Here is a 24,869-nt window from a genome sequence, read left to right as displayed (position 1 = left end):
GAGTCACTGGTGCTGCAGTGTCAGGTTAAGAACAGAGAGAGAGAGGAGTCACTGGTGCTGCAGTGTCTGGTTAAGAACAGAGAGAGAGAGAGAGAGAGGAGTCACTGGTGCTGCAGTGTCAGGTTAAGAACAGAGAGAGAGAGAGAGAGGAGTCACTGGTGCTGCAGTGTCTGGTTAAGAACAGAGAGAGAGGAGTCACTGGTGCTGCAGTGTCTGGTTAAGAACAGAGAGAGAGAGAGAGAGGAGTCACTGGTGCTGCATTGTCAGGTTAAGAACAGAGAGAGAGAGGAGTCACTGGTGCTGCAGTGTCAGGTTAAGAACAGAGAGAGAGAGAGAGAGGAGTCACTGGTGCTGCAGTGTCTGGTTAAGAACAGAGAGAGAGGAGTCACTGGTGCTGCAGTGTCTGGTTAAGAACAGAGAGAGAGAGAGAGAGGAGTCACTGGTGCTGCAGTGTCAGGTTAAGAACAGAGAGAGAGGAGTCACTGGTGCTGCAGCGTCTGGTTAAGAACAGAGAGAGAGAGAGAGAGGAGTCACTGGTGCTGCAGTGTCTGGTTAAGAACAGAGAGAGAGGAGTCACTGGTGCTGCAGTGTCAGGTTAAGAACAGAGAGAGAGGAGTCGCTGGCTGAGTGTGTCTGAAATGGCAGCCTATTCCCTCTATAGTGCACTACTTTAGAACAGAACCCTATATGGTCTTGGTCAAAAGTAGTGCACTACATAGGGAATAGGGTGCCAGGCAGAGTCCTTTTCTCCCACCTCTTCAGTGTTTTTAATTAACAGGATAGCAGAGGTGTACCTCCAGGCTTCTCCTGCTCACACACACATACACGCTAGATCAATACTAGTAGAACATACCAGAACCAGATCAATACTAGTAGAACATACCAGAACCAGATCAATACTAGTAGAACATACCAGTACCAGATCAATACTAGTAGAACATACCAGAACCAGATCAATACTAGTAGAACAGTACCAGATCAATACTAGTAGAACATACCAGAACCAGATCAATACTAGTAGAACATACCAGAACCAGATCAATACTAGTAGAACATACCAGAACCAGATCAATACTAGTAGAACATACCAGTACCAGATCAATACTAGTAGAACATACCAGAACCAGATCAATACTAGTAGAACATACCAGAACCAGATCAATACTAGTAGAACATACCAGAACCAGATCAATACTAGTAGAACATACCAGAACCAGATCAATACTAGTAGAACATACCAGAACCAGATCAATACTAGTAGAACATACCAGAACCAGATCAATACTAGTAGAACATACCAGTACCAGATCAATACTAGTAGAACATACCAGAACCAGATCAATACTAGTAGAACATACCAGAACCAGATCAATACTAGTAGAACATACCAGTACCAGATCAATACTAGTAGAACATACCAGAACCAGATCAATACTAGTAGAACATACCAGAACCAGATCAATACTAGTAGAACATACCAGAACCAGATCAATACTAGTAGAACATACCAGAACCAGATCAATACTAGTAGAAAATACCAGAACCAGATCAATACTAGTAGAACATACCAGAACCAGATCAATACTAGTAGAACATACCAGAACCAGATCAATACTAGTAGAACATACCAGAACCAGATCAATACTAGTAGAACATACCAGAACCAGATCAATACTAGTAGAACATACCAGTACCAGATCAATACTAGTAGAACATACCAGTACCAGATCAATACTAGTAGAACATACCAGAACCAGATCAATACTAGTAGAACATACCAGAACCAGATCAATACTAGTAGAACATACCAGAACCAGATCAATACTAGTAGAACATACCAGAACCAGATCAATACTAGTAGAACATACCAGAACCAGATCAATACTAGTAGAACATACCAGTACCAGATCAATACTAGTAGAACATACCAGTACCAGATCAATACTAGTAGAACATACCAGAACCAGATCAATACTAGTAGAACATACCAGAACCAGATCAATACTAGTAGAACATACCAGAACCAGATCAATACTAGTAGAACATACCAGAACCAGATCAATACTAGTAGAACATACCAGAACCAGATCAATACTAGTAGAACCAGATCAATACTAGTAGAACATACCAGAACCAGATCAATACTAGTAGAACATACCAGAACCAGATCAATACTAGTAGAACATACCAGAACCAGATCAATACTAGTAGAACATACCAGTACCAGATCAATACTAGTAGAACATACCAGTACCAGATCAATACTAGTAGAATATACCAGTACCAGATCAATACTAGTAGAACATACCAGAACCAGATCAATACTAGTAGAACTTACCAGAACCAGATCAATACTAGTAGAATATACCAGTACCAGATCAATACTAGTAGAACATACCAGTACCAGATCAATGCTAGTAGAACATACCAGTAACAGATCAATGCTAGTAGAACATACCAGAACCAGATCAATACTAGTAGAATATACCAGTACCAGATCAATGCTAGTAGAACATACCAGTAACAGATCAATGCTAGTAGAACATACCAGAACCAGATCAATACTAGTAGAACATACCAGAACCAGATCAATACTAGTAGAACATACCAGAACCAGATCAATACTAGTAGAACATACCAGTACCAGATCAATGCTAGTAGAACATACCAGTACCAGATCAATGCTAGTAGAACATACCAGAACCAGATCAATACTAGTAGAACATACCAGAACCAGATCAATACTAGTAGAATATACCAGTAACAGATCAATACTAGTAGAACATACCAGTAACAGATCAATACTAGTAGAACATACCAGTAACAGATCAATACTAGTAGAATATACCAGTACCAGATCAATGCTAGTAGAATATACCAGAACCAGATCAATGCTAGTAGAACATACCAGTAACAGATCAATACTAGTAGAACATACCAGTAATAGATCAATACTAGTAGAATATACCAGTACCAGATCAATGCTAGTAGAATATACCAGAACCAGATCAATGCTAGTAGAACATACCAGTAACAGATCAATACTAGTAGAACATACCAGTAATAGATCAATACTAGTAGAATATACCAGTACCAGATCAATGCTAGTAGAACATATCAGAACCAGATCAATACTAGTAGAACATACCAGAACCAGATCAATACTAGTAGAACAGTACCAGATCAATACTAGTAGAACATACCAGTACCATATCAGTACTAGTAGAACATACCAGTACCATATCAGTACTAGTAGAACATACCAGTACCATATCAGTACTAGTAGAATATACCGGTTCCAGATCAATACTAGTAGAATATACCAGAACCAGATCAAAACTAGTAGAATATACCAGAACCAGATCAAAACTAGTAGAACATACCAGAACCAGATCAATACTAGTAGAATATACCAGTACCAGATCAAAACTAGTAGAACATACCAGAACCAGATCAATACTAGTAGAACAGTACCAGATCAATACTAGTAGAACATACCAGAACCAGATCAATACTAGTAGAACATACCAGTAACAGATAAATGCTAGTAGAATATACCAGTAACAGATTAATGCATATTAAACATGTCTATAAGACTAAATGGTATTTCCATCCCCGCTAAAAAAAAAACTCTGAATTGTATTTTCATCCCCCCTAACCAAACCCCCTCTAAATGGTATTTCCATCCCCCCTAACCAAACCCCCTCTAAATGGTATTTCCATCCCCCCTAACCAAACCCCCTCTAAATGGTATTTCCATCCCCCCTAACCAAACCCCCTCTAAATGGTATTTCCATCCCCCCTAACAAACCCCCTCTGAATTGTATTTCCATCCCCCCTAATCAAACCCCCTCTAAATGGTCTTTCCATCTCCCCTAACCAAACCCCCTCTAAATTGTATTTCCATCCCAACTAACAAAACCCCCTCTAAATGGTTTTTCCATACCCCCCTAACAAAACCCCCTCTAAATGGTATTTCCATCCCCCCTAAACAAACCCCCTCTAGCTGTTCAGAGTCAGAGTTCTCTGGGCAAACGGTTAAATGTGACACTTTTAGTTTGTGTGTGGATACTGATGGGTGTTGTGTGTGGATACTGATGGGTGTTGTGTGTGGATACTGATGGGTGTTGTGTGTGGATACTGATGGGTGTTGTGTGTGGATACTGATGGGTGTTGTGTGTGGATACTGATGGGTGTTGTGTGTGGATACTGATGGGTGTTGTGTGTGGATACTGATGGGTGTTGTGTGTGGATACTGATGGGTGTTGTGTGTGTGGATACTGATGGGTGTTGTGTGTGGATACTGATGGGTGTTGTGTGTGTGTGGATACTGATGGGTGTTGTGTGTGTGTGGATACTGATGGGTGTTGTGTGTGGATACTGATGGGTGTTGTGTGTGGATACTGATGGGTGTTGTGTGTGGATACTGATGGGTGTTGTGTGTGTGGATACTGATGGGTGTTGTGTGTGGATACTGATGGGTGTTGTGTGTGTGTGGATACTGATGGGTGTTGTGTGTGTGGATACTGATGGGTGTTGTGTGTGGATACTGATGGGGGTTGTGTGTGGATACTGATGGGGGTTGTGTGTGGATACTGATGGGGGTTGTGTGTGGATACTGATGGGGGTTGTGTGTGGATACTGATGGGGGTTGTGTGTGGATACTGATGGGGGTTGTGTGTGTGTGGATACTGATGGGTGTTGTGTGTGTGGATACTGATGGGTGTTGTGTGTGGATACTGATGGGTGTTGTGTGTGGATACTGATGGGTGTTGTGTGTGGATACTGATGGGTGTTGTGTGTGGATACTGATGGGTGTTGTGTGTGTGGATACTGATGGGTGTTGTGTGTGGATACTGATGGGTGTTGTGTGTGTGTGGATACTGATGGGTGTTGTGTGTGTGGATACTGATGGGTGTTGTGTGTGGATACTGATGGGTGTTGTGTGTGGATACTGATGGGGGTTGTGTGTGGATACTGATGGGGGTTGTGTGTGGATACTGATGGGGGTTGTGTGTGGATACTGATGGGGGTTGTGTGTGGATACTGATGGGTGTTGTGTGTGTGGATACTGATGGGGGTTGTGTGTGTGTGGATACTGATGGGTGTTGTGTGTGTGGATACTGATGGGTGTTGTGTGTGGATACTGATGGGGGTTGTGTGTGGATACTGATGGGGGTTGTGTGTGGATACTGATGGGGGTTGTGTGTGGATACTGATGGGGGTTGTGTGTGGATACTGATGGGGGTTGTATGTGGATACTGATGGGGGTTGTGTGGATACTGATGGGGGTTGTGTGGATACTGATGGGTGTTGTGTGTGGATACTGATGGGTGTTGTGTGTGGATACTGATGGGTGTTGTGTGTGGATATTGATGGGGGTTGTGTGTGGATACTGATGGGGGTTGTGTGGATACTGATGGGTGTTGTGTGTGGATACTGATGGGGGTTGTGTGTGGATACTGATGGGGGTTGTGTGGATACTGATAGGGGTTGTGTGGATACTGATGGGTGTTGTGTGTGGATACTGATGGGGGTTGTGTGTGGATACTGATGGGTGTTGTGTGTGGATACTGATGGGTGTTGTGTGTGGATACTGATGGGTGTTGTGTGTGGATACTGATGGGGGTTGTGTGGATACTGATGGGTGTTGTGTGTGGATACTGATGGGTGTTGTGTGTGGATACTGATGGGTGTTGTGTGTGGATACTGATGGGGGTTGTGTGTGGATACTGATGGGTGTTGTGTGTGGATACTGATGGGGGTTGTGTGTGGATACTGATGGGGGTTGTGTGGATACTGATGGGGGTTGTGTGGATACTGATGGGGGTTGTGTGTGGATACTGATGGGTGTTGTGTGTGGATACTGATGGGTGTTGTGTGTGGATACTGATGGGGGTTGTGTGTGGATACTGATGGGGGTTGTGTGTGGATACTGATGGGGGTTGTGTGTGGATACTGATGGGGGTTGTATGTGGATACTGATGGGGGTTGTGTGGATACTGATGGGGGTTGTGTGGATACTGATGGGTGTTGTGTGTGGATACTGATGGGTGTTGTGTGTGGATACTGATGGGTGTTGTGTGTGGATACTGATGGGGGTTGTGTGTGGATACTGATGGGGGTTGTGTGTGTGTGGATACTGATGGGTGTTGTGTGTGGATACTGATGGGTGTTGTGTGTGGATACTGATGGGGGTTGTGTGTGGATACTGATGGGTGTTGTGTGGATACTGATGGGTGTTGTGTGGATACTGATGGGGGTTGTGTGGATACTGATGGGTGTTGTGTGTGGATACTGATGGGAGTTGTGTGTGGATACTGATGGGGGTTGTGTGGATACTGATGGGGGTTGTGTGGATACTGATGGGGGTTGTGTGGATACTGATGGGGGTTGTGTGGATACTGATGGGGGTTGTGTGGATACTGATGGGGGTTGTGTGGATACTGATGGGTGTTGTGTGTGGATACTGATGGGTGTTGTGTGTGGATACTGATGGGGGTTGTGTGGATACTGATGGGGGTTGTGTGGATACTGATGGGGGTTGTATGTGGATACTGATGGGGGTTGTGTGGATACTGATGGGTGTTGTGTGGATACTGATGGGTGTTGTGTGTGGATACTGATGGGGGTTGTGTGTGGATACTGATGGGGGTTGTGTGGATACTGATGGGGGTTGTGTGGATACTGATGGGGGTTGTGTGGATACTGATGGGGGTTGTGTGGATACTGATGGGGGTTGTGTGGATACTGATGGGGGTTGTGTGGATACTGATGGGGGTTGTGTGGATACTGATGGGGGTTGTGTGGATACTGATGGGGGTTGTGTGGATACTGATGGGGGTTGTGTGGATACTGATGGGGGTTGTGTGGATACTGATGGGGGTTGTGTGGATACTGATGGGGGTTGTGTGGATACTGATGGGGGTTGTGTGGATACTGATGGGGGTTGTGTGGATACTGATGGGGGTTGTCTGTCTGTTTCAGTAACACGGTGCTGAGGAAGGACGTGACGGTGATGAATACAGACTCTCCTCCTAAAGCTGACGCAGGGCTCAAGCCAGGTGAGTTAACGCTGTCTGCGCCGAGGAGGAGGTCTTCCAGCGTACAGACTGGGACCACGTGAGGCTCTGTCGGTAGAGCATGGCGCTTGCAACGCCAAGGGTTGTGGGTTCGATTTCTGCTGCGGCCACCTATACATAACATTTATGCACGCATGACTATAACTCGCTTTGGATAAAAGCGTCCGCTTAAATGGCTTTTATTATGATATGTTGTACTATATTAGGGTCCGGATTCACAGTGTCCCAGAGTAGCTGTGATAATCCAGGTTTATTGTTCAAAATACCCCCCTTTCCATGTCATCTTGTTCATTATCTAAAAGGCCAAACTGATTGTAGATCAGCACTGCGATGCCTGAGATGCATCGGCTGCGTTTACACAGGCGATCCAATTCTGATCTTTTGCCACTAATTGGTCTTTTGGCCAATGAGATCAGATCTTTTACCAATAATTGGGCTGCCTGTGTAAATTCAGCCTTTGTGAATACAGGACAGGATCTTATGTCTCTTCTGTCAGACCTGGCAGAGACATCTGGGGGGGAAGAAAGAGACAGCTGGGGGGGAAGAAAGAGACACATCTGGGGGGAAGAAAGAGACACATCTGGGGGGAAGAAAGAGACATCTGGGGGGAAGAAAGAGACATCTGGGGGGAAGAAAGAGACATCTGGGGGGAAGAAAGAGACATCTGGGGGGAAGAAAGAGACATCTGGGGGGAAGAAAGAGACATCTGGGGGGAAGAAAGAGACAGCTGGGGGGAAGACTCTCTCTCTCTCTCTCTCTCTCTCTCTCTCTCTCTCTCTCTCTCTCTCTCTCTCTCTCCTGCAGTCAGCATGCCAATTGCACGCTCCCTCAAAACTTGAGACATCTGTGGCATTGCGTTGTGTGACAAAACTGCACATTTTAGAGTGGCCTTTTATTGTCCCCAGCACAAGGTGCACCTGTGTAATGATCATGCTGTTTAATCAGCTTCTTGATATGCCACACCTGTCAGGTGGATGGATTATCTTGACAAAGGAGAAATGCTCACTAACAGAGATGTAAGCAAATTTGTGCACAACATTTGAGAGAAATAAGCTTTTTGTGCGTATGGAACATTTCTGGGATCTTTTATTTCAGCTCATGAAACATGGGACCAACACTTTATATGTTGCGTTTATATTTTTGTTCAGTGTATATGTTTATCTATATATACAGTTGAAGTCGGAAGTTTACATACACCTTAGCCAAATCCATTTAAACTCAGTTTTTCACAATTCCTGACATTTAATCCTAGTAAAAATTCCCTGTCTTAGGTCAGTTAGGATCACCACTTTATTTTAAGAATGTGAAATGTTAGAATAATAGTAGGGAGAATGATTTATTTCAGCTTTTATTTCTTTCATCACATTCCCAGTGGGTCAGAAGTTTACATACACTCAATTAGTATTTGGTAGCATTGCCTTTAAATTGTTTAACTTGGGTCAAACGTTTCGGGTTCCCTTCCACAAGCTTCCCACAATAAGTTGGATGAATTTTGGCCCATTCCTCCTGACAGAGCTGGTGTAACTGAGTCAGGTTTGTAGGCCTCCTTGCTCGCACACACTTTTTCAGTTCTGCCCATAAATGTTCTATAGGATTGAGGTCAGGGCTTTGTGATGGCCACTCCAATACCTTGACTCTGTTGTCCTTAAGCCATTTTGCCACAACTTTGGAAGTATTCTTGGGGTCATTGTCCATTTGGAAGACCCATTTGCGACCAAGCTTTAACTTCCTGACTGATGTCTTGAGATGTTGCTTCAATATATACACATCATTTTCCTTCCTCATGATGCCATCTATTTTGTGAAGTGCACCAGTCCGTCTTGCAGCAAAGCACCCCCACAGCATGATGCTGCCACCCCCGTGCTTCACGGTTGGGATGGTGTTCTTCGGCTTGCAAGCCTTCCCCTTTTTCCTCCAAACATAACGATGGTCATTATGGAAAAACAGTTCTATTTTTGTTTCATCAGACCAGAGGACATTTCTCCAAAAAGTACGATCTTTGTCCCCATGTGCAGTTGCAAACCGTAGTCTGGCTTTTTTATGGCGGTTTTGGAGCAGTGGCTTCTTCCTTGCTGAGTGGCATTTCAGGTTATGTCGATATAGGACTCTTTACTGTAGATATAGATAATTTTGTACCTGTTTCCTCCAGCATCTTCACTTGGTCCTTTGCTGTTGTTCTGGGATTGATTTGCACTTTTCGCACCAAAGTACGTTCATCTCTAGGAGACAGAACGTGTCTCCTTCCTGAGCGGTATGACCTGAGTGGTCCCATGGTGTTTATACTTGCGTACTATTGTTTGTACAGATGAACGTGGTATCTTCAGGTGTTTGGAAATTGCTCCCAAGGATGAACCAGACTTGTGGAGGTCTACAATTCTTTTTCTGAGGTCTTTGCTGATTTCTTTTGATTTTCCCATGATGTCAAGCAAAGAGGCACTGAGTTTGAAGGTAGGCCTTGAAATACATCCACAGGTACACCTCCAATTGACTCAAATGATGTCAATTAGCCTATCAGAAGCTTCTAATGCCATGACATCATTTTCTGGAATTGTCAGAGCTGTTTAAAGGCACAGTCAACTTAGTGTATGTAAAACTTCTGACCCACTGGAATTGTGATACAGTGAATTATAAGTGAAATAATCTGTCTGTAAACAATTGTTGGAAAAATGACTTGTGTCATGCACAAAGTAGATGTCCTAACCGACTTGCCAAAACTATAGTTTGTTAACAAGACATTTGTGGAGTGGTTGAAAAACGAGTTTTAATGACTCCAACCTAAGTGCATGTAAACTTCCGACTTCAACTGTATATTATTCATATACACTACATGACCAAAAGTATGTGGACACCTGCTCATCGAACATCTCATTCCAAAATCATGGGCATTAATGTGTTCCACATACTTTTGTATGTACACTACCGGTCAAAGGTTTTAGAACACCTACTCATTCAAGGGTTTTTCTTTATTTTTACTATTTTCTACATTGTAGAATAATAGTGAAGACATTAAAGGTATGAAATAACACATATGGAATCATGTAGTAACCAAAAAAGTGTTAAACAAATCAAAATATATTTTGTATTTGAGATTCTTCAAAATGCCACCCTTTGCCTTGATGACAGCTTTGCACACTCTTGGCATTCTCTCAACCAGCTTCATGAGGTAGTCACCTGGAATGCATTTCAATTAACAGGTGTGCCTTCTTAAAAATTAATTTGTGGAATTGGTTGAGAGAATGCCAAGAGTGTGCAAAGCTGTCATCTAGGCAAAGGGTGGCTATTTGAAGAATCTCAAATATAAAATATATTTTGATTTGTTTTTTGGTTACTACATGATTCCAAATGTGTTATTTCATAGTTTTGATGTCTTCACTATTATTCTACAATGTAGAAAATAGTTAAAAAAATAAAGAAAAACCATTGAATGAGTAGGTGTGTCCAAACTTTGGACTGGTATTGTATATATCACACACCGTGCATTCAGAAAGTATTCAGACCCCTTGACTTTTTCCACATTTTGTTACGTTACAGCCTTATTCTGAAATTGATTTTTTATTTATTTATTTTTTACCAACAATCTACACACAATACCCCATAATGACAAAGTGAAACTTATTTTGGGGAATGTTTGCACATTTTATAAAAATTAAAAACGGATATATTACATTTACATAAGTATTCAGACCCTTTACTCAGTACTTTGTTGAAGCACCTTTGGCAGCGATTACAGCCTCGAGTCTTCTTGGGTATGACGCTACAAAGCTTGACACGCCTGTATTTGGGGAGTTTCTCCCATTCTTCTCTGCAGATCCTCTCAAGCTCTGTCAGGTTGGATGGGGAGCGTTGCTGCACAGCTATTTTCAGGTCTCTCCAGAGATGTTCGATCGGGTTTAAGTCCGGGCTCAGCCTGAGCCACTCAAGGACATTCAGAGACTTGTCCTGAAGCAACTCATGCATTGTCTTGGCTGTGTGCTTAGGGTCGTTGTCCTGTTGGAAGGTGAACCTTCGCCCCAGTCTGAGAACCTGCTCAGATCACTCTGTATCTCTCTGTGCCGCTGAAAAACATCCCCCAGCATGATGCTGCCACCACCATGCTTCACCATAGGGATGGTGCCAGGTTTCCTCCAGACGTGACGCTTGGCATTCAGGCCAAAGAGTTCAATCTTGGTTTCATCAGAGCAGAGAATCTTGTTTCTCATGGTCTGAGAGTCCTTTAGGTGCCTTTTGGCAAACTCCAAGCGGGCTGTCATGTGCCTTTTACTGAGGAGTGGCTTCCGTCTGACCACTCTACCATAAAGGCCTGATTGGTGGAGTGCTGCAGAGATGGTTGTCCTTCTGGAAGGTTCTCCCATCTCCACAGAGGAACTCTGGAACTCTGTCAGAGTGACCATCATGTCCAATCAATTGAATTTACCACAGGTGGACTTCAATCAAGTTGTAGAAACATCTCAGGGATGATCAATGGAAACAGGATGCACCTGAGCTCAATTTCGAGGCTCATAGCAAAGGGTCTGAATACTTATGTAAATAAGGTATTTCTGTGTTAAAAAAAAAAAAATTTGCAAACATTTCGAAAAACATGTTTTCGCTTTGTCATTATGGGTTATTGTGTGTAGATTGATGAGGAAAACATTTAGTTTAATCCATTTTAGAAGAAGTCTGTAACGTAACAAAATGTGGAAAAAGTGAAGGGGTCTGAATACTTTCCGAATGCACTGTATATATTTTGTTGAGGGAAAAATGATACGATTGTGATGTGTCATCTCACCTAGCTATGGAGTCATATAGTAACCAAATGCACTAACTGTAAGTCGCTCTGGATAAGAGCATCTGCTAAATGACTAAAATGTAAATTTAATGGCAGCCTGCAGTACCCCGGTCGGCCTTCAACTGGAGTTACTCAATGAGAGGGGGCAGCACTGAGCTAGCCTGCAACGTCACTTCCTGGAGTAGCTCAAACTGCGCATGTTATGTCTCCATTAGATGCCATCTTTTCATTTGGCTTCAATGTTGAGTCTTCACATACGAATGAATGGTGTCACGTGATCGATGTCTTTGTCCGTTCATATATACAGTCATTGGCTAAGAAAGACAAGTTATTTTGGTTACCGTCTTAGTACTCACAGTGTGTTATATAGATAAGTGGCCCTCATAATGCGTTTGTGTGTCTGTCTCCGTGTGTGTGTGGACTGTCCGCTTGTCTGTGTGTGTCCGTGTCCGTGTCCGTGTGTGTGTGTGTGTGTGTGTGTGTGTGTGTGTGTGTGTCCGTGTGTGTGTGTGTGTGTGTGTGTGCCAGCGCTGGATGCGGCCGTGGAGTTTGTGCATCAGGCGGTGGTGCCCGGCTCCTGGAGGACGGAGGTGAAAGATGAGAGTTCCACCAGTGAGGAAGATGAGGAGGAGGAGGAAGAGCACGAGGAAGAGGCCAGCGAAGAGGAGGAAGAGGTAATCATGTCATATTACCTGCTGGCTGCCGAGTAAAGGGAAAACCTCACCAGAAGGGGGCGGGCGGAGTTAGCATAGCGAGGCGGGTGGAGAGGACTGGACAGTCAGAGCAGTGACTCTACGCTAGCAGGACAGTCCATATCTCCAATCATCTTTGCTGATAGCGATGTTGTGTTTCCATAAGTGGATGAATTGGTCTAATTTAGCATGTATGGTAAAGCCTCAACCCTTAGCTACCTCTTCCAATTCAAATGAGCTTGAAAAAGAATGAATAATGACAACATTTCTATTGTTTTGTGTGACTATGCCAGCGATTTAAATTGCTAAAATAGAGACGCTCTAATTGAGCGAGGCATCAAAGCAGACAACCCGCCCGGCTTGGGTCATTATAATTCAAAACAATGCATTCTAAAATAAATCACACACACCTCGCACACTCACCTTTGGTGAGTTTAAGCCATTAGAGAGATGTCCTTTGAGTTTAAGCCATTAGAGAGATGTGTCCTTTGAGTTTAGGCCATTAAAGAGATGTGGGCATAATATCCGTTTCGACAGTTTACGAGAAAAGGGGTCCCCCAAGGTTAAATTCTAGGACCCTTTCCTTCCACACTGTATATAAATGCTATTGGAAGGAATCTAAATCAGTCAAATATTTGTAAAAATTCCAGGGTATGACACACCTCTGTCAGTGGGAGGAGCCAAGCTGAGCTCTGTATTGTTATTTCCTGTTCCTGTGTGCAGGAGGAAGTGGAGCCGTTCCCTGAGGAGAGAGACAACTTCCTGCAGCAGCTGTACAAGTTCATGGAGGACAGAGGTCTGCGGTTTATAGAATGCAACATTTCAGCCCATTAACTTTATGTACCCACAGTGCACCTGACAGCAGAGGAAGCTAGTGGGTGGAGCTATAGGAAGAATGGCTGTCATGGAATAAATGGGACTGTAGACACATCAAACATGAAAACCGTTACATTCCAGCCATTCCAATGAGTCCGTCGTCCTATAGGTTCCCCCCAACAGCCAGCCATTACAATGAGTCCGTCATCCTATAGCTTCCCCCCAACGGCCAGCCATTACAATGAGTCCGTCGTCCTATAGCTTCCCCCCAACGGCCAGCCATTACAATGAGTCCGTCGTCCTATAGCTTCCCCCCAACGGCCAGCCATTACAATGAGTCCGTCGTCCTATAGCTTCCCCCCAACGGCCAGCCATTACAATGAGTCCGTCGTCCTATAGCTTCCCCCCAACGGCCAGCCATTACAATGAGTCCGTCGTCCTATAGCTTCCCCCCAACGGCCAGCCATTACAATGAGTCCGTCGTCCTATAGCTTCCCCCCAACGGCCAGCCATTACAATGAGTCCGTCGTCCTATAGCTTCCCCCCAACGGCCAGCCATTACAATGAGTCCGTCGTCCTATAGCTTCCCCCAACGGCCAGCCATTACAATGAGTCCGTCGTCCTATAGCTTCCCCCCAACGGCCAGCCATTCCAATGAGTCCGTCGTCCTATAGCTTCCCCCCAACGGCCAGCCATTACAATGAGTCCGTCGTCCTATAGCTTCCCCCCAACGGCCAGCCATTCCAATGAGTCCGTCGTCCTATAGCTTCCCCCCAACGGCCAGCCATTCCAATGAGTCCGTCGTCCTATAGCTTCCCCCCAACGGCCAGCCATTCCAATGAGTCCGTCGTCCTATAGCTTCCCCCCAACGGCCAGCCATTACAATGAGTCCGTCGTCCTATAGCTTCCCCCCAACGGCCAGCCATTACAATGAGTCCGTCGTCCTATAGCTTCCCCCCAACGGCCAGCCATTCCAATGAGTCCGTCGTCCTATAGCTTCCCCCCAACGGCCAGCCATTCCAATGAGTCCGTCGTCCTATAGCTTCCCCCCAACGGCCAGCCATTCCAATGAGTCCGTCGTCCTATAGCTTCCCCCCAACAGCCAGCCATTCCAATGAGTCCGTCGTCCTATAGCTTCCCCCCAACGGCCAGCCATTCCAATGAGTCCGTCGTCCTATAGCTTCCCCCCAACAGCCAGCCATTACAATGAGTCCGTCGTCCTATAGCTTCCCCCCAACAGCCAGCCATTACAATGAGTCCGTCGTCCTATAGCTTCCCCCCAACAGCCAGCCATTACAATGAGTCCGTCGTCCTATAGCTTCCCCCCAACAGCCAGCCATTCCAATGAGTCCGTCGTCCTATAGCTTCCCCCCAACAGCCAGCCATTACAATGAGTCCGTCGTCCTATAGCTTCCCCCCAACAGCCAGCCATTCCAATGAGTCCGTCGTCCTATAGCTTCCCCCCAACAGCCAGCCATTCCAATGAGTCCGTCGTCCTATAGCTTCCCCCCAACAGCCAGCCATTACAATGAGTCCGTCGTCCTATAGCTTCCCCCCAACAGCCAGCCATTACAATGAGTCCGTCGTCCTATAGCTTCCCCCCAACAGCCAGCCATTACAATGAGTCCGTCGTCCTATAGCTTCCCCCCAACAGCCAGCCATTACAATGAGTCCGTCGTCCTATAGCTTCCCCCCAACAGCCAGCCATTACAATGAGTCCGTCGTCCTATAGCTTCCCCCCAACAGCCAGCCATTACAATGAGTCCGTCGTCCTATAGCTTCCCCCCAACAGCCAGCCATTACAATGAGTCCGTCGTCCTATAGCTTCCCCCCAACAGCCAGCCATTACAATGAGTCCGTCGTCCTATAGCTTCCCCCCAACAGCCAGCCATTACAATGAGTCCGTCGTCCTATAGCTTCCCCCCAACAGCCAGCCATTACAATGAGTCCGTCGTCCTATAGCTTCCCCCCAACAGCCAGCCATTCCAATGAGTCCGTCGTCCTATAGCTTCCCCCCAACAGCCAGCCATTCCAATGAGTCCGTCGTCCTATAGCTTCCCCCCAACAGCCAGCCATTCCAATGAGTCCGTCATCCTATAGCTTCCCCCCAACAGCCAGCCATTCCAATGAGTCCGTCATCCTATAGCTTCCCCCCAACGGCCAGCCATTCCAATGAGTCCGTCGTCCTATAGCTTCCCCCCAACGGCCAGCCATTCCAATGAGTCCGTCATCCTATAGCTTCCCCCCAACGGCCAGCCATTCCAATGAGTCCGTCGTCCTATAGCTTCCCCCCAACAGCCAGCCATTCCAATGAGTCCGTCGTCCTATAGCTTCCCCCCAACAGCCAGCCATTCCAATGAGTCCGTCGTCCTATAGCTTCCCCCCAACAGCCAGCCATTCCAATGAGTCCGTCGTCCTATAGCTTCCCCCCAACAGCCAGCCATTACAATGAGTCCGTCGTCCTATAGCTTCCCCCCAACAGCCAGCCATTACAATGAGTCCGTCGTCCTATAGCTTCCCCCCAACAGCCAGCCATTACAATGAGTCCGTCGTCCTATAGCTTCCCCCCAACAGCCAGCCATTACAATGAGTCCGTCGTCCTATAGCTTCCCCCCAACAGCCAGCCATTACAATGAGTCCGTCGTCCTATAGCTTCCCCCCAACAGCCAGCCATTACAATGAGTCCGTCGTCCTATAGCTTCCCCCCAACAGCCAGCCATTACAATGAGTCCGTCGTCCTATAGCTTCCCCCCAACAGCCAGCCATTACAATGAGTCCGTCGTCCTATAGCTTCCCCCCAACAGCCAGCCATTACAATGAGTCCGTCGTCCTATAGCTTCCCCCCAACAGCCAGCCATTACAATGAGTCCGTCGTCCTATAGCTTCCCCCCAACAGCCAGCCATTCCAATGAGTCCGTCGTCCTATAGCTTCCCCCCAACAGCCAGCCATTCCAATGAGTCCGTCATCCTATAGCTTCCCCCCAACAGCCAGCCATTCCAATGAGTCCGTCGTCCTATAGCTTCCCCCCAACAGCCAGCCATTCCAATGAGTCCGTCGTCCTATAGCTTCCCCCCAACAGCCAGCCATTACAATGAGTCCGTCGTCCTATAGCTTCCCCCCAACAGCCAGCCATTCCAATGAGTCCGTCGTCCTATAGCTTCCCCCCAACAGCCAGCCATTACAATGAGTCCGTCGTCCTATAGCTTCCCCCCAACAGCCAGCCATTCCAATGAGTCCGTCGTCCTATAGCTTCCCCCCAACAGCCAGCCATTCCAATGAGTCCGTCATCCTATAGCTTCCCCCCAACAGCCAGCCATTCCAATGAGTCCGTCGTCCTATAGCTTCCCCCCAACAGCCAGCCATTCCAATGAGTCCGTCGTCCTATAGCTTCCCCCCAACAGCCAGCCATTCCAATGAGTCCGTCGTCCTATAGCTTCCCCCCAACAGCCAGCCATTACAATGAGTCCGTCGTCCTATAGCTTCCCCCCAACAGCCAGCCATTACAATGAGTCCGTCGTCCTATAGCTTCCCCCCAACAGCCAGCCATTCCAATGAGTCCGTCATCCTATAGCTTCCCCCCAACAGCCAGCCATTCCAATGAGTCCGTCATCCTATAGCTTCCCCCCAACAGCCAGCCATTCCAATGAGTCCGTCATCCTATAGCTTCCCCCCAACAGCCAGCCATTCCAATGAGTCCGTCATCCTATAGCTTCCCCCCAACAGCCTTCTCTGCCTGACAGTAACTGGATGTTTTTATTTGATGGAACCTTTATTTTTCAAATGTGCCCTGTATAATACAACATAAATATACGCATTATACCCACAAAAGAGATATATATATATATATATATATACAGTACAAGTCAAAAGTTTGGACACACCTACTTATTCAAAGGTTTTTCTTTATTTTTAATATTTTCTACGTTGTAGAATAATAGTGAAGACATCAAAACTATGAAATAACGCATATGGAATCATGTAGTAACCAAAAAAGTGTTAAACAATTCAAAATATAGTAGCCACCCTTTGCCTTGATGACAGCTTTGCACACTCTTGGCATTCTCTCAACCAGCTTCATGAGGTAGTCACCTGGAATGAATTTCAATTAACAGGTGTGCCTTGTTAATTTGTGGAATTTCGTTCCTTCTTAATGTGTTTGAGCCAATCAGTTGTGTTGTGACAAGGTAAGGGTGGTATACAGAAGATAGCCCTATTTGGTAAAAGACCAAGTCCATATTATGGCAAGAACAGCTCAAATAATCAAAGAGAAACGACAGTCCATCATTACTTTAAGACATGAAGGTCAGTCAATATGGAAAATGTGAAGAACTTTGAAAGTTTCTTCAAGTGCAGTCGCAAAAACCATCAAGCGCTATGATGAAACTGGCTCTCATGAGGACCGCCACAGGAAAGGAAGACCCAGAGTTACCTCTGCTGCAGGCGATAAGTTCATTAGAGTTAACTGCACCTCATATTGCAGCCCAAATAAATGCTTCACAGAGTTCAAGTAACAGACACATCTCAACATCAACTGTTCAGAGACTGTGTGAATCAGGCCTTCATCGTCGAATTGCTGCAAAGAAACCACTACTAAAGGACACCAATAAGAAGAAGAGACCTGCTTGGGCCAAGAAACACGAGCAATGGACATTAGACCGGTGGAAATGTGTCCTTTGCTCTGGAGTCCAAATTGGAGATTTTTGGTTCCAACCGCTGTGTCTTTGTGAGACGCGGTGTGGGTGAACCGATGATCTCCACATGTGTAGTTCCCACCGTAAAGCATGGAGGAGGAGGTGTTATGGTGTGGGGGTGCTTTGCTGGTGACACTGTCTGTGATTTATTGAGAATTCAAGGCACACTTAACCAGTATGGCTACCACAGCATTCTGCAGTGATACACCATCCCATCTGGTTTGGGCTTAGTGGGACTATCATTTGTTTTTCAACAGGACAATGACCCAACACACCTCCAAGCTGTGTAAGGGCTATTTGACCAAGAAGGAGAGTGATGGAGTGCTGCATCAGATGACCTGGCCTCCACAATCCCCCGACCTCAACCCAATTGAGATGGTTTGGGATGAGTTGGACCGCAGAGTGAAGGAAAAGCAGCCAACAAGTGCTCAGCATATGTGGGAACTCCTTCAAGACTGTTGGAAAAGCATTCCTAATGAAGCTGGTTGAGAGAATGCCAAGAGTGTGCAAAGCTGTCATCAAGGCAAAGGGTGGCTACTTTGAAGAATCTCAAATTTAAAATATATTTTGATTTGTTTAACACTTTTTTTGGTTACAACATGATTCCATATGTGTTATTTCATAGTTTTGATGTCTTCACTATTATTCTACAATGTAGAAAATAGTAAAAATTAAGAAAAGCCCTTGAATGAGTAGGTGTGTCCAAACTTTTGACTGGTACTGTATATATATATAATACAAAAACAAAGTCATGGGAAGCACAAATAAAAACGTGTTTTGCAATACTTCTGCGATACACTATATTGGGTTTTCATGGACTAACCATTACGTTGTGTAGGAACCCCCATCAACAAGAAACCGGTACTGGGCTACAGGAACCTGGACCTCTTCAAGCTATACAGACTGGTGCACAAACTGGGAGGCTTCCATGATGTGAGTAACCCACACACACACACACACACACACACACACACACACACACACACACACACACACACACTTATCATGACGTTCATTGGTATTTCCACATCATCTTAACCCTCACTTCTAATTGGGGCCTGTGATGTATTGACGTGCTGTAGTTCCCTGTGATGTATTGACGTGCTGTAGTTCCCTGTGATGTATTGACCTGCTGTAGTTCCCTGTGATGTATTGACGTGCTGTAGTTCCCTGTGATGTATTGACCTGCTGTAGTTCCCTGTGATGTATTGACCTGCTGTAGTTCCCTGTGATGTATTGACGTGCTGTAGTTCCCTGTGATGTATTGACCTGCTGTAGTTCCCTGTGATGTATTGACCTGCTGTAGTTCCCTGTGATGTATTGACGTGCTGTAGTTCCCTGTGATGTATTGACGTGCTGTAGTTCCCTGTGATGTATTGACGTGCTGTAGTTCCATTTAGATTTCACAAGCCTTTGTTTTTAGTGCATCTTCTAGTCAGACATATTGTCTCACACTGACCAACATCTGTCTCTTATTCCCTGTTTCACTCTGTGTCCTGTCCTCTCGTGTTTGGAGCAGATTGAGAGTGGTTCCGTATGGAAGACTGTCTACCAAGCTCTGGGAATCCCTGTTCTCAACTCTGCCGCCGGCTACAATGTCAAATGTGCTTACCGCAAGTACGTAGTGAGAGCCCATTGATTATCTGTTTACCACTGATAATGATACCTTTTAGGGGGACCTCTCTTGAGTAGCTGTGGTGCTTTGATATTGATGTAATGATCAGCCTTTGCCTGGTGTGTTGTGGTGCTTTGATATTGATGTAATGATCAGGCTTTGTCTGGTGTGTTGTGGTGCTTTGATATTGATGTAATCGTCAGGCGCTGGTCCGGTTCTTGTATTCTCCTCAGGTACCTCTATGGGTTTGAGGAGTTCTGCACCTCCTGCTCCATCACTTTCCACATGGACCTCCCCCTGAAGCAGCCCAAGGCAGAGGGGGAGACAGGGGGGGCAGGGGGGGCCACTACAGTCCCCCCTTTAGCCTCTTCCAGCTCAACAGAGGAGCAGAAACCGAAAGCCTGCAACTCTGAGAGAGAGAACCTGTGTTGCTCAGAGACCGGCAGCGCTCAGCCCATCGTCTGCAAGGTCATTTACTCTTTCACTCGCTCTGTCGGCATAAGCACCCAGCCAAGCTGAGTTTCCCAACAACATCAAGATAATATTTAGCATCAAGGTCATCTTCAGCATCAAGAGCATCTTTGGCATCAAGGTCATTGCTCGTACAATGGACTTTAGATATAGGACATGATGTAGTAAAATGATTGAGAAACAGGATTATGATGTATTAAGATAATAAACAGGATTATGATGCAGTAAAATGATTGATAAACAGGATTATGATGCAGTAAAATGATTGATAAACAGGATTATGATGTAGTAAGATTAATAAACAGGATTATGATGCAGTAAAATGATTGATAAACAGGATTATGATATATTAAGATTAATAAACAGGATTATGATGCAGTAAAATTATTGATAAACAGGATTATGATGTAGCAAAATGATTGATAAACAGGATTATGATGTAGTAAAATTATTGATAAACAGGATTATGATGTAGTAAGATTAATAAATAGGATAATGATGTAGTAAAATGATTGATAAACAGGATTATGATGTAGTAAGATTAATAAATAGGATTATGATGTAGTAAAATGATTGATAAACAGGATTATGATGTAGTAAGATTAATAAACAGGATTGTGATGTAGTAAAATGATTGATAAACAGGATTTTGATGTAGTAAGATTAATAAACAGGATTATGATGTAGCAAAATGATTGATGAACAGGATTATGATGCATTAAAATGATTGATAAACAGGATTATGTTGCAGTAAAATTATTGATAAACAGGATTATAATGTATTAATATTAATAAACAGGATTATGATGCAGTAAAATGATTGATAAACATGATTATGATGTATTAAGATTAATAAACAGGATTATGATGCAGTAAAATGATTGATAAACAGGATTATGATGTATTAAGATTAATAAACAGGATTATGATGCAGTAAAATGATTGATAAACAGGATTATGATGTAGTAAAATGATTGATAAACAGGATTATGATGTATTAAGATTGATAAACAGGATTATGATGCAGTAAAATGATTGATAAACAGGATTATGATGTAGTAAGATTAATAAACAGGATTATGATGTAGTAAAATGATTGATAAACAGGATTATGATGTAGTAAGATTAATAAATAGGATTATGATGTAGTAAAATGATTGATAAACAGGATTATGATGTAGTAAGATTAATAAACAGGATTATGATGTAGTAAAATGATTGATAAACAGGATTATGATGTAGTAAGATTAATAAACAGGATTATGATGTAGTAAAATGATTGATAAACAGGATTATGATGTAGTAAGATTAATAAACAGGATTATGATGCAGTAAAATTATTGATAAACAGGATTATGATGTAGCAAAATGATTGATAAACAGGATTTTGATGTAGTAAAATGATTGATGAACAGGATTATGATGTAGTAAAATGATTGATAAACAGGATTATGATGTAGTAAGATTAATAAATAGGATTATGATGTAGTAAAATGATTGATAAACAGGATTATGATGTAGCAAAATGATTGATAAACAGGATTATGATGTAGTAAAATGATTGATAAACAGGATTATGATGTAGCAAAATTATTGATAAACAGGATTATAATGTATTAATATTAATAAACAGGATTATGATGCAGTAAAATGATTGACAATCAGGATTATGATGTATTAAGATTAATAAACAGGATTATGATGCAGTAAAATGATTGATAAACAGGATTATGATGTAGTAAAATGATTGATGAACAGGATTTTGATGTATTAAGATTAATAAATAGGATTATAATGTAGCAAAATGATTGATAAACAGGATTATGATGTAGTAAAATGATTGATAAACAGGATTATGATGTAGTAAAATGATTGATAAACAGGATTATGATGTAGTAAAATGATTGATGAACAGGATTTTGATGTATTAAGATTAATAAATAGGATTATAATGTAGCAAAATGATTGATAAACAGGATTATGATGTAGTAAAATGATTGATAAACAGGATTATGATGCAGTAAAATTATTGATAAACAGGATTATAATGTATTAATAAACAGGATTATGATGCAGTAAAATGATTGATAAACAGGATTATGATGTATTAAGATTAATAAACAGGATTATGATGTAGTAAGATTAATAAACAGGATTATGATGCAGTAAAATGATTGATAAACAGGATTATGATGTAGTAAAATTATTGATCAACAGGATTATGATGTAGTAAGATTAATAAACAGGATTGTGATGTAGTAAAATGATTGATAAACAGGATTTTGATGTAGTAAGATTAATAAACAGGATTATGATGTAGCAAAATGATTGATGAACAGGATTATGATGCATTAAAATGATTGATAAACAGGATTATGTTGCAGTAAAATTATTGATAAACAGGATTATAATGTATTAATATTAATAAACAGGATTATGATGCAGTAAAATGATTGATAAACAGGATTATGATGTATTAAGATTAATAAACAGGATTATGATGCAGTAAAATGATTGATAAACAGGATTATGATGTATTAAGATTAATAAACAGGATTATGATGCAGTAAAATGATTGATAAACAGGATTATGATGTAGTAAAATTTTTGATAAACAGGATTATGATGTATTAAGATTGATAAACAGGATTATGATGCAGTAAAATGATTGATAAACAGGATTATGATGTAGTAAGATTAATAAACAGGATTATGATGTAGTAAAATGATTGATAAACAGGATTATGATGTAGTAAGATTAATAAATAGGATTATGATGTAGTAAAATGATTGATAAACAGGATTATGATGTAGTAAGATTAATAAACAGGATTATGATGTAGTAAAATGATTGATAAACAGGATTATGATGTAGTAAGATTAATAAACAGGATTATGATGTAGTAAAATGATTGATAAACAGGATTATGATGTAGTAAGATTAATAAACAGGATTATGATGCAGTAAAATTATTGATAAACAGGATTATGATGTAGCAAAATGATTGATAAACAGGATTTTGATGTAGTAAAATGATTGATGAACAGGATTATGATGTAGTAAAATGATTGATAAACAGGATTATGATGTAGTAAGATTAATAAATAGGATTATGATGTAGTAAAATGATTGATAAACAGGATTTTGATGTAGTAAGATTAATAAACAGGATTATGATGTAGTAAAATGATTGATAAACAGGATTATGATGTAGCAAAATGATTGATAAACAGGATTATGATGTAGTAAAATGATTGATAAACAGGATTATGATGTAGCAAAATTATTGATAAACAGGATTATAATGTATTAATATTAATAAACAGGATTATGATGCAGTAAAATGATTGACAATCAGGATTATGATGTATTAAGATTAATAAACAGGATTATGATGCAGTAAAATGATTGATAAACAGGATTATGATGTAGTAAAATTATTGATGAACAGGATTTTGATGTATTAAGATTAATAAATAGGATTATAATGTAGCAAAATGATTGATAAACAGGATTATGATGTAGTAAAATGATTGATAAACAGGATTATGATGTAGTAAAATGATTGATAAACAGGATTATGATGCAGTAAAATTATTGATAAACAGGATTATAATGTATTAATAAACAGGATTATGATGCAGTAAAATGATTGATAAACAGGATTATGATGTATTAAGATTAATAAACAGGATTATGATGTAGTAAGATTAATAAACAGGATTATGATGCAGTAAAATGATTGATAAACAGGATTATGATGTAGTAAAATTATTGATCAACAGGATTATGATGTATTAAGATTAATAAACAGGATTATGATGTAGTAAGATTAATAAACAGGATTATGATGCAGTACAATGATTGATGAACAGGATTATGATGTATTAAGATTAATAAATAGGATTATGATGTAGTAAAATGATTGATAAACAGGATTATGATGTAGTAAGATTAATAAACAGGATTATGATGCAGTAAAATTATTGATAAACAGGATTATGATGTAGCAAAATGATTGATAAACAGGATTATGATGTAGTAAAATTATTGATAAACAGAATTATGATGTATTAAGATTAATAAATAGGATTATGATGTAGTAAAATTATTGATAAACAGGATTATGATGTATTAAGATTAATAAACAGGATTATGATGCAGTAAAATTATTGATAAACAGGATTATGATGTAGCAAAATGATTGATAAACAGGATTAAGATGTAGTAAACTTATTGATAAACAGGATTATGATGTAGTAAGATTAATAAACAGGATTATGATGCAGTAAAATTATTGATAAACAGGATTATGATGTAGCAAAATGATTGATAAACAGGATTATGATGTAGTAAAATTATTGATAAACAGGATTATGATGTATTAAGATTAATAAATAGGATTATGATGTAGTAAAATTATTGATAAACAGGATTATGATGTATTAAGATTAATAAACAGGATTATGATGCAGTAAAAATATTGATAAACAGGATTATGATGTAGCAAAATGATTGATAAACAGGATTATGATGTAGTAAAATTATTGATAAACAGGATTATGATGTATTAAGATTAATAAACAGGATTATGATGCAGTAAAATGATTGATAAACAGGATTATGATGTAGCAAAATGATTGATAAACAGGATTATGATGTAGTAAAATTATTGATAAACAGGATTATGATGTATTAAGATTAATAAACAGGATTATGATGCAGTAAAATG

The 24,869-nt window shown here is 41.7% G+C and overlaps 1 protein-coding gene across 1 annotated transcript in view; it reads left to right on the top strand.

The window, feature by feature from the left end:
• LOC311122186 (AT-rich interactive domain-containing protein 4B-like) overlaps positions 1-24,869 on the top strand; it is a gene marked incomplete at its 3' end in the record, with an annotated part of 157,428 nt that overhangs the window by 71,982 nt on the left and 60,577 nt on the right. The window contains exons 10-15 of the mRNA XM_084196581.1: positions 6,988-7,064; positions 12,379-12,524; positions 13,266-13,338; positions 18,889-18,983; positions 19,570-19,667; positions 19,899-20,133. Of these exons, the coding sequence (XP_084052707.1) occupies positions 6,988-7,064; positions 12,379-12,524; positions 13,266-13,338; positions 18,889-18,983; positions 19,570-19,667; positions 19,899-20,133 (724 nt within the window). The remainder of the gene's footprint in view (positions 1-6,987; positions 7,065-12,378; positions 12,525-13,265; positions 13,339-18,888; positions 18,984-19,569; positions 19,668-19,898; positions 20,134-24,869) is intronic.

Source organism: Coregonus lavaretus, assembly GCF_964263955.1.
Source record: "Coregonus lavaretus genome assembly, contig: HAP1_SCAFFOLD_879, whole genome shotgun sequence".
NCBI classification, from domain to species: domain Eukaryota; kingdom Metazoa; phylum Chordata; class Actinopteri; order Salmoniformes; family Salmonidae; genus Coregonus; species Coregonus lavaretus.
The sequence above is the reverse complement of the archived record's forward strand: the minus strand, read 5'-3'. Positions and strand labels throughout refer to the sequence as shown.